General features: G+C 49.3%; 1 protein-coding gene across 2 annotated transcripts; it reads left to right on the forward strand.

Moving 5' to 3' along the window:
• The first annotated feature begins 1,036 nt into the window (after nt 1-1,036).
• LOC116979272 (T-cell-specific guanine nucleotide triphosphate-binding protein 2-like) lies at nt 1,037-3,778 on the forward strand. 2 transcript variants are annotated; one of them, XM_033030885.1, is made up of 2 exons: nt 1,037-1,141; nt 2,182-3,778. In XM_033030885.1, exon 2 carries the CDS (start codon nt 2,189-2,191, stop codon nt 3,407-3,409), a length of 1,221 nt encoding a protein of 406 aa, XP_032886776.1. In that variant the 5' UTR covers nt 1,037-1,141; nt 2,182-2,188; the 3' UTR covers nt 3,410-3,778. The 2 variants fall into 2 exon arrangements, with proteins under 2 accessions (XP_032886776.1, XP_032886777.1); XM_033030886.1 differs by lacking the exon at nt 1,037-1,141 and adding an exon at nt 1,482-1,589.
• Nucleotides 3,779-11,269: the final 7,491 nt, after the last annotated feature.

Raw genomic sequence — 11,269 nt, forward strand, 5'->3', positions numbered from 1 at the left:
GGGAAGATGTGGCCAGTGGTGGGATCCCGTTGGAGGTGGTAAAAATGTTGGAGGATTATGTGCTGTATGTGACGGCTGATGGGGTGAAAGGTGAGGACTTGGGGAACTCTGTCCCTGTTGCAACTGAGGGGAGAGGGAGCAAGGGCAGAGCTGCAGGGTTCCGAGGAGACCCTAGTGACGGGCTCATCACGGGGGAAAACAAGATATACACAAAATGCTGGAGTAACTCAACGGGACAGGCAGTATCTCTGGATAGATGGAATGGGTGATGTTTCGCTCGAGACCTTTATTCCTTCACTACTGCGCTTGTCTTCACTGAGAGATTTGCTGTCCCGCCCCTTTCTGGGAAAATGCTCTGGATCTGGATCTGGATCTGGATGTGGGCCGCTGGAAAGCTGCAGGTAGAGCATCACTAAGTAAGCACTATGATGGTAGTGGGCGTACTGGTCACTATGGTGGTAGTGGGCGTGCTGGTCACTATGGTGGTAGTGGGCGTGCTGGTCACTATGGTGGTAGTGGGCGTGCTGGTCACTATGATGGTAGTGGGCGTACTGGTCACTATGGTGGTAGTGGGCGTACTGGTCACTATGGTGGTAGTGGGCGTACTGGTCACTATGGTGGTTGTGGGCGTACTGGTCACTTAGGTGGTAGTGGGCGTACTGGTCACTATGGTGGTAGTGGGCGTACTGGTCACTATGGTGGTAGTGGGCGTACTGGTCACTATGGTGGTAGTGGGCGTACTGGTCACTATGGTGGTTGTGGGCGTACTGGTCACTATGGTGGTTGTGGGCGTGCTAGTCACTATGATGGTAGTGGGCGTACTGGTCAAGATGGAGATGCCGTTGGAGATGCATCTTTGTATGTGTGGGTGTTTTGGAGATCTCTGATGCCGGCTGGTAGGGTTTTCCAATCCATTGCAGTCTTGAAGAAAAACGGGTTAGAAAGGGCCAATAAAGGGCCGCGCGTTATAAAATAATGACCAGGTTGATAGCTTCTGGTTGGATAACTTCTGCTCGGTTTCACTTTCAGTCGAGCTGTTCCACTCCACGTCCCCGCAGTGAGCGAGGCGGCGGTGAAACAGCCTGATCCCGGATCGGGACGGTAGCGCAGTCAGTGAGTTGCAAGGTTACCCCGTCATAAGGTGAGTGTGTGGACCCCGCTCCCGCCCCCGCCCCCGTCCCGCTGGTCTCGCCGCTCCTGGTCGCTGCTTTAGCCCGTGTTGCTGAGTCGCATTGCTCAGGGGGGGGGGGGATTAGAACATAGAATATAGAAAAGTACAGCACCGAAAAAGGCCCTTCGGCCCACCACGTCAGTGCACACAGTGATGCCAAGATAAACTAACGATAGTCACAAACTGCTGGAGTAATTCAGCGGCTCAGGCAGCATCTCTGGTGAAAATGGACAGGTGATGTTTTCAAGGGTCCCGACCCAAAACGTCGCCTGTCCATTTTCTCCACAGATGATGCCTGACCCGCTGAGTTACTCCAGAATATGTGTCTGTCTTTGCAATAACCAGCATCGCCACCAGCAACAGCAGCGAGACAAAGTGACCGTGTGGTGAACTCCGTGCGTCAGTCGGGACATTGAGTGTAAGTGTAAGGAGGTCATGATGCAGATTTATAAAACTGTAGCCCGGCCACGAATTATGTGCAGTCTGCTCGTCTCATTACAGGAATATAGTGGAGAGGGGACACAAGATGTTGTCCAGAATGCTGCCTGGATTAGTGGGTATTAGCTACAAGGAGAGGTTGGGCAGACTTGGGTTGTTTTCTCTGGGACGCCAGTGGTCGAGGGGAGACCTGATGGAAGTTTATAACACAATGAGATACATAGATCGGGTCAGAATCTGTTTCCCCAGGGTGGAAATGACAAAGACTAGAGGTCATAACTTTGTGAGAAGGACAAAGTTGGAGGTAAATCTGCGGGTAAAGTGTTTACACAGATGGTGGGAGGGGATTCGAACGCGTGGCCGGGGATAGTGATGGAGACAGATAGATTGTGGCATTTAAACTTGAAGACAGGTGCATGGGTAATCGTGGAATGGAGGGATATGGGACAGTGCAGTCAGTGGAGATTAGTGTAATGTTACAGCATGTTAGTGACTCACACGCCGAATGTACCCAGTCCACGCTGATATTTGTGGATCTATCCCCCCCCCCCCCCCCCCCCCCCCCCCCCCAGGAATAACATGGCCCAGTCAGTGCTGCCCAAGTACTTCAGCGACACGGAGACGAGGAGCCTGCAGACCGGGTACAGTAACGGAGACGTGGTGTCAGCGATGCTGCGGATAAAGCGGGTGGAGGATTCGGGCAATGTGCCGATTAACATCGCAGTGTTGGGAGACGGCGGGGCCGGCAAATCCACCTTCATCAACACCATGAGGGGTGTCCGCAGTGGCGACCAGGGAGCAGCTCCGGTGGGGGGTTATGAAGCCAGTGTGAATCCAGTGGGATATCCCTACCCCTCTCTGCCCAATGTCCAGCTCTGGGATCTGCCCGGATCCAACTCATTCGGCTTTGAGATGAGCCGCTACCTGAAGCAGGTGCAGTTTGAAAGCTATGACTTTTACATCATCGTGTCCCAGTCCCGCTTCAGAGAGAGTGACGGGGAACTCAGCAAAAAGATTCAGCAACAGGGGAAAGGTTTCTACTACATCCGCTCCAAGATCGACAATGACGCCTATTCCATGCAGATGCAGGGCACTGACTTCGGGGAAGGGCAGCGACAGATCCGCCAGGATTGTCTCAACAACTTCCATCGGGTCAGCGTTGAACCACCGGCCATTTTCCTGATCTCCGGTCTGGAGGTGACAGGATATGATTTTCCCAAATTACAATCTGCCCTCGCCAGTGATCTCCAGAAGATAAAATCAAACGCCTTCCGTCTGGCAATCCCAAGGATGATGCAGGAAATACAGAGGCCCAGACGCCAGATACTGATGTGGTGTATCATACTCTGGGCCTTCCTCTCCGGGGCACTGGGAGTGTTGCAACTCCCGACCTTGCCTCTCCTCACTGCCACTCTGTGCACGGTCTCTGGGTGGATATATCTCCGGAGACAGCTGGGCGTCAGTGAGCGGGAGCTGGGAATCCTGTCCGGGGCAGTGGCCAAGCTCGTGTCACTACTGAAAGCCGACATGGACCGACCCTCGCCACACAAGCTTCAACTATTGGTTGCAAAAGCATTGTTGTTGGTTGTCATTGTGGCCTTTACAGTAGTTGGGTTGACGGGCACCTTCCCCCCAGTGCTGCTCATTGTCTGTGGCGCAGTGTCCTCTCTTGCTTTTACCCTGCTGGTTCTGATGTGTTCTCTGGATGACCGGTTGCGATCTGTACAGAACCTGGCAGGTGCGCTCTTTGACGAGACGTTGGTGACGGTGTATAGGTCGGTGGCTGTCAGTACAGCTTGATCACGGGTAAGAGTACATTACCCTGGCAGGGCCAACACTGGTGTGTTCTGGAGCTCTATCCCACACTTTGTAAAGTATAAATGTATTCACGTAGAAATAGCTGTGTGTGAACTATTGGTGACCTCTATATCTCACTCCCATTCACTGCTCCCCGCTGCTCCGTGACACGGGCTATTCTGGGCTTCACCCTCTGCTGGAACATTTGTCAACATTAAATGTGCTGAGGTTTATCTTAGTGAAACACACGGGGACCAGGGGTCGGTAGAACACTGGGCTCCAAGGTTTAACCATGAGTGATTTCCAAGAACTGTAACCCAATGTATGTTCATTTTCAATGTTCACTGTTGTAAATAAATACATTGAATCTTACATCCCAGTGTTGTCATCTGTTGAATCCAGCGGCTTCTATTAACCTCCAACATCACTTCCACCGTGTTTAAGAAGGGAGGGAGAGAGAAAACGGGGAATTACAGACCAGTTAGTCTAACATAGGTAGTGCTAGAGTCAGTTATTAAAGATGGGATAGCAGCACATTTGGAAAGTGGTGAAATCATTGGACAAAGTCAGCATGGATTTACAAAAGGTAAATCATGTCTGACGAATCTTATAGAATTCTTCGAGGATGTAACTAGTAGCGTGGATAGGGGAGAACCAGTGGATGTGGTGTATCTGGACTTCCAGAAGGCTTTCGACAAGGCCCCACATAAGAGATTAGTTTACAAACTTAAAGCACATGGCATTGGGGGTTCAGTATTGATGTGGATAGAGAACTGGCTGGGAAACAGGAAGCAAAGAGTAGGAGTAAACGGGTCCTTCTCACAATGGCAGGCAGTGACTAGTGGGGTACCGCAAGGCTCAGTGCTGGGACCCCAGCTATTTACAATATATATTAATGATCTGGATGAGGGAATTGAAGGCAATATCTCCAAGTTTGCGGATGACACTATGCTGGGGGGCAGTGTTAGCTGTGAGGAGGATGCTAGGGGACTGCAAGGTGACTTGGATAGGCTGGGTGAGTGGGCAAATGTTTGGCAGATGCAGTATAATGTGGATAAATGTGAGGTTATCCATTTTGGTGGCAAAAACAGGAAAGCAGACTATTATCTAAATGGTGGCCGACTAGGAAAAGGGGAGATGCAGCGAGACCTGGGTGTCATGGTACACCAGTCATTGAAAGTGGGCATGCAGGTGCAGCAGGCAGTGAAGAAAGCGAATGGTATGTTAGCTTTCATAGCAAAAGGATTTGAGTATAGGAGCAGGGAGGTTCTACTGCAGTTGTACATGGTCTTGGTGAGACCACACCTGGAGTATTGCGTACAGTTTTGGTCTCCAAATCTGAGGAAGGACATTATTGCCATAGAGGGAGTGCAGAGAAGGTTCACCAGACTGATTCCTGGGATGTCAGGACTGTCTTATGAAGAAAGACCGGATAGACTTGGTTTATACTCTCTAGAATTTAGGAGATTGAGAGGGGATCTTATAGAAACTTACAAAATTCTTAAGGGGTTGGACAGGCTAGATGCAGGAAGATTGCTCCCGATGTTGGGGAAGTCCAGGACAAGGGGTCACAGCTTAAGGATAAGGGGGAAATCCTTTAAAACCGAGATGAGAAGAACTTTTTTCACACAGAGAGTGGTGAATCTCTGGAACTCCCTGCCACAGAGGGTAGTCGAGGCCAGTTCATTGGCTATATTTAAGAGGGAGTTAGATGTGGCCCTTGTGGCTAAGGGGATCAGAGGGTATGGAGAGAAGGCAGGTACGGGATACTGAGTTGGATGATCAGCCATGATCATATTGAATGGCGGTGCAGGCTCGAAGGGCCGAATGGCCTACTCCTGCACCTAATTTCTATGCTTCTAATGTTAACTATCCCGATCTGCCCCCAGCGATCAGGTGGGGGATGGGGGAAAGGCGGCTGCTAACAGGAAAGGGTCCCGGAAGCGGGCTGAGACGGGACCGTCTACGTGCAGCGCCAGATGTGGCCCCGGGCCCGGATTGACCTCCTGTGAACTGTGTCCGGCCACATCTGGCCGCATCAGTGACTGTTCGCTTTCAGTAGCGAGCGCAGTGACTGGCGTTGGGACCGCTGGTGATCCAGTGAAACATAACTCTGATACTGACCTGTCCACCTTCCCCGGCTGCAGTCCCTGCCCCAGTGGTCAACCTGCTGGGATCTCTGGCCATTGACCAGCGCACCTTTCTCTGACCACAGTGCCCAAGTGGCCGGGAGCTCCAACCTTGCAGGTAAATACCTGCTGTCGTAAACACCTGTATCTCAAGCTTTCCCTTTCACACGTCCACACGTTCCTTTCTTTCTCACGTGTCGGTGTCTGTATCTGATACAATATTTACACTTTAATTGTGAATTATGTCCAAGATGGTCAAAGTCAACTCCTCTAGTTGCAGTGGGTGAAGTTATGTAGGAAGATAGAATAGTACAGCACAGGAACAGGCCCTTCGGCCCACCATGGCTGCACGAATGTTGATGCTGATCTAACTCATCCCATCCATAGAGTCATGGAGTCATCCACTGTTGAAACAAACACATCGACCCAACTTTGGTCACTGAACACCTCCGCTCAGTACGCCTTAACCTATCTGATCTCCCGGTTGCTCAGCACTATAACTCCCCCTTCCATTCCCAATCTGACCTTTCTGTCCTGGGCCTCCACCATTGTCAGAGTGAGGCCCAGCACAAATTGGAGGAACAGCATCTCATATTTCACTTGGGTAGTTTACACCCTAGCGGTATGAACATTGACTTATCTAACTTCAAATAGCCCTTGCTTTACCTCACTCTCCATCCCCTCCCCCTTTCCAGTTCTTTCACCAGTCTTACTGTCTCCGATTATTTCCTATCTCTGTCCCTCCCACTCCCCTTACATCAGTCTGAAGAAGGGTCTCGACCTGAAATGTCACCCATTCCTTCTCTTCAGAGATGCTGCCTGTCCCACTGAGTTACTCCAGCATTTTGTGTCTACCTTCGATTTAAACCAGCATCTGCAATTGTTTCCTACACCTTCGGCCTAACTTGCCCACACTGACCAACATATCTCATTTGCACTAGCTTCACCTGCCTGCGTTTGGCCCATATCCCTCCAAACCTATCCTATCCATGTACCTGTCTAAATGTTTGTTAAACATTGTTACAGTACCTGCCTCAACTACCTCCTCTGGCAGTTCCTTCCATACACCTGTGAAGTCTTCACGCCCACGTTGGTTTAGCATACAGCCTGTCACTGCTGGCGACTCGCCAACAACCTCACGAGAAGGTCCAGCCACAGGAGCTCAGTAACAACTCTAAGGTCAGATGCACTAATTGGCCTTATCTACACACGGGTTATGATTGGTGAGAATGTAGGTAAAATATAGAGGTATGTACAATTTGGAGAGATACATAAAGTGTGAAAAAGTCAGACTTTTTTCCTATACCAAACACTGAGGACGTGTGTTTAAGGAGAGAGGGCATATGTTTAAAGTAGAAACAGATAAATGGATCGGAAAGATTTAGAGGGATACGTATCAAATGCAGGCAAGTGGGTCTAGCTCAGCAATAGGTCGGCATGGACGAGTTGGGTTGAAGGGCCTTTTTTCATGCTGAATTTGTGGGGCAGTTCACACAAATAGTGATGGGCACCTACAATGCACTATAGGGGAGGTGGTGAATCAGATAGGAGAGCCATGTTTAAGAGGCATTTCAGCAGACAAATGGATAGAAACCAAATTAAGGTACATAGTTTGTTGAAAGTGGCACCACAGGTCAAAAAGGATTTTGGCAAATTGGCCTTCATCAATCTGAGTATTGAATACATAAATTGGAAGGTGATGCTGCATTGTGTAAGATGCTGCTGAGGTTGCATTTAGAGTACTGTTATAACAACGATGTTGATAAGCTGGAATGGATGCAGAGAGGATTTAGAAGTTGCCAGGACTCGAGGGCCTGAGGTACAGAAAATTAAGCAGGCTAGGACTCTATTCCTTGGAGCACAGGAGGATGAGGGGTGATCTTGTAGAGGTGTACAAAATCATGAGAGGAATAGATCGGGTGGACGCACAAAGTCTTTTGCCCAGAGGAGCGGATCGAGAACCAGAGGATATACTGTAGGTTTAAGTTGAAGATATGATGTTTTAATAGGATCCTGACAGGCAACCTTTTCACACAGATGGCAGTAGGTGTGCAGGATCTACTGAATCCTATGACAGAAAGCAAAGAACAAACGACACTTAGCTGAGCCAGACACCTTGTGTCACGTTTATTCCAGAGCCCCCTTTACCTACATTCTCACCAATCATAACCCTTGTGCAGATAAGGCCAGTTAATGCATCTGATCGTGGAGTTGTTACAGAGCTCTTGTGGCTGGACTTTCTCATGAGCTGCTGGCGAGTCGCCAGCGGTGACAGGCTGTGTGCAAAACCAACGTGGGCATGAAGGTGCCATAGGTGAATGGAAGGAACTACCAGAGGAGGTAGATGAGGCAGGTACTGTAACAACATTTAAGAAACATTTAGATAGGTACATGGATAGGACAGGTTTAGAAAGATATGGGCCAAACGCAGGCAAGTGAAAGTAGTGCAGAGAAGACATGTTGGGACAGAATAAAAATAAAAGAGAAGTAGAACATAGCAAAGATGAGTGGGAAACAAGAGGATTGGGTAATGTTTAAAGAGCAACAGAATAGACCTAAAAACACAATACGGGGAGAAAAGATGAGATACAAAGGTAAGCTAGCCAAGAATATGAAGGAGGATAGTAAAAGCTTCTTTAGCTATGTGAAGAGGAAAAAATTAGCTAAGACCACAGTTGTACCCTTGAAGACTGAAAAGGGTGAATTTATCATGGGGAACAAGGAAATGGCAGATGAGTTGAACAGGTACTTTGGATTTACGGAGGGGAAATCACACTTGACTAATCTTCTGGAATTTTTTGAGGATGTAACTAGGAAAATGGACAAGGGAGAGCCAGTGGATATAGCGTACCTGGACTTTCAGAAAGCATTTGATAAGATCCCACATAGGAGATTAGTGGGCAAAATTAGCATTGGGGGTAGAGTGCTGACACGGATAGAGTAGTGGTTGGCAGGCAGGAAACAAAGAGTAGGGATTAACGGGTCCCTTTCAGAATGGCAGGCAGTGACTAGTGGGGTACCGCAAGGCTCGGTGCTGGGACCGCAGCTATTTACAATATACATCAATGATTTAGATGAAGGGATTCAAAGACACATTAACAAATTTGCAGATGACACAAAGCTGGGTGGCAGTGTGAACTGTGAGGAAGATGCTGTGAGAATGCAGGGTGACTTGGACAGGTTGGGGGAGTGGGCAGATGCTTGGCAGATGCAGTTTAATGTGGATAAATGTGAGTAAAAACAGGAAGGCAGATTATTATCTAAATGTTGTCAAGTTGGGAAAAGGGGTAGTACAACGGGATCTGGGGGTCCTTGTTCATCAGTCAATGAAAGTAAGCATGTAGTTACAGCAGTCAGTGAAGAAAGCGAATGGCATGGCATGGCATGGCATGGCCGTCCGAAGTGCGGGTGCGGGGGGTGCGACTGCACCCCCCTTTTTCCCCCCCAGAGTAAGAAAAAAATCCCCAGAATCCCCCCCCCCCCCAGTGCCGGATTTATGTATAAGCTAAACAGGCTATAGCTTAGGGCCCCCACTTTCTAGGCGGCCCCCCGAAAAAATTGAAAAAAACGGGGTGTACATTTCCAAAATATAAGCGCCTTGCACATGCGCACAACCACGGCCAGCACATCATCGGCCGCCCTGCGCATGCGCACTGCAACGGCAACTGGTCGACGCTGGGCACTTTCTCTCTCGCTTTGAATTGTGGGAGATTTGGCCGCCATGGCTGTCCGGTCGCTGGGGGCCTCACAAGTGGAACAGCTTAGGGCCTCTCTTCATTTAAAACCGGCACTGACCCCCCCCCCCCCCCCCCCGCTCAGACCCGACGCTCCCCCTCCCCCCGCACAGACCCGCCACCCCCCACCCCCCCGCTCAGACCCGCCGCTATCCCCCCTCCCACTCAGACCCGCCACCCCCCATCCCGCCGCACAGACCCGCCGCCACCCCCCCCGCAGACCCCAGACCCTCCCACTCAGACCCGCCACCCTCCCCCCTCAGACCCGCCGCCACCCCCCCCCCCCCTCACAGACCCGCCCGCTCAGACCCGCCACCGCCCCCCCCCCCCCGCACAGACCCGCCATGTAGGAAATAACTGCAGTTGCTGGTTTAAAACAAAGGTAGACACAATGTGCTGGAGTAATTCAGTGGGACAGGCAGCATATCTGCAGAGAAGGAATGAATGACGTTTTGGGTCAAGACCCTTCTTCAGACTGATGTCAGGGGAGTGGAAGGGACAGAGATAGAATGTAGTTGGAGAAAGTAAGACTTGTGGGAGAATTGGGAAGGGGGAGTGGATGGAGAGTGAAGGAAAGCAAGGGCTATTTGAAGTTAGAGAAGTCAATGTTCATACCGCTGGGGTGTAAACTACCCGTGATATATGAGATGCTGTTCCTCCAATTTGTGCTGGGCCTCACTCTGACAATGGCAGAGAGGTCAGATTAGGAATGGGAGGGGGTGTTAAAGTGCTGAGCAATGGGGACATCAGGTAGGTTAAGGCGGACTGAGCGGAGGTGTTCAGCGCCCGAAGTTGGGCCGAAGTGTTTGTTTCCACACTGTATGACTCCATGACTCTATGGGTGGGATGAGTTAGATCAGCATCAACATTCGTGCAGCCATGGTGGGCCGAAGGGCCTGTTCCTGTGCTGTACCGTTCTATCTTCCCACATAACTTCACCCACTGCAAAAAGTTGATTTTGACCATCTTGGATATCATTCACAATTAAAATGTAAAGATTGTATCAGATACAGACACCGACACATGAGAAAGAAAGGAATGTGTGGACGTGTGAAAGGGAAAGCTTGAGGTACAGGTGTTTATGACAGCAGGTATTTACCTGCAAGGTTGGAGCTCCCGGCCACTTGGGCACTGTATATAACCATATAACCATATAACAATTACAGCACGGAAACAGGCCATCTCGACCCTTCTAGTCCGTGCCGAACACATATTCTCCCCTAGTCCCATATACCTGCGCTCAGACCATAACCCTCCATTCCTTTCCCGTCCATATAACCATCCAATTTATTTTTAAATGATAAAAACGAACCTGCCTCCACCACCTTCACTGGAAGTTCATTCCACACAGCCACCACTCTGAGAAAAGAAGTTCCCCCTCATGTTATCCCTAAACTTCTGTGCCTTAATTCTCAAGTCATGTCCCCTTCTTTGAATCTTCCCTACTCTCAGTGGGAAAAGCTTATCCACGTCAACTCTGTCTATCCCTCTCATCATTGCTTGCTTATTTATGTATTGTATTATTTACCTTCTTGTACATCAGTGGAGCTGCACACTAAATCTCGTTGCACTGACGTGCAATGACAATAAAAGATATATTATTATTATTATAATATATTATTATTATTATATTATATTATTATTTTAAAGACCTCTATCAAGTCCCACCTTAACCTTCTGCGCTCCAAAGAATAAAGCCCTAACTTGTTCAACCTTTCTCTGTAACTTAGTCGCTGAAACCCAGGCAACATTCTAGTAAATCTCCTCTGTACTCTCCATTTTGTTGACATCTATCTATCATATATTACTAAAAATCTGTTCTTGACCGGTTTTGGCGATCTGTGCTGCGATTTCTGAGAGTACGCCGCCACCTACGGCAGTCATTTTTGGCCACCTCGCTCAGAGCCCCCCTCCGCCGCATGTGTGTCAAGGATTTTTCCCGTTGATGAAATATGACAGAGATATTAATATTTTTACAAAATTCCCCATTCTCTCTGCTG

Source organism: Amblyraja radiata, chromosome 12 (assembly GCF_010909765.2).
Source record: "Amblyraja radiata isolate CabotCenter1 chromosome 12, sAmbRad1.1.pri, whole genome shotgun sequence".
Lineage (NCBI taxonomy): Eukaryota > Metazoa > Chordata > Chondrichthyes > Rajiformes > Rajidae > Amblyraja > Amblyraja radiata.

Coding starts and splice junctions, on each gene's coding strand:
- LOC116979272 (XM_033030885.1), top strand. CDS start 2,189: ATGGCCCAGTCAGTGCTGCCCAAGTACTTCAGCGACACGGAGACGAGG.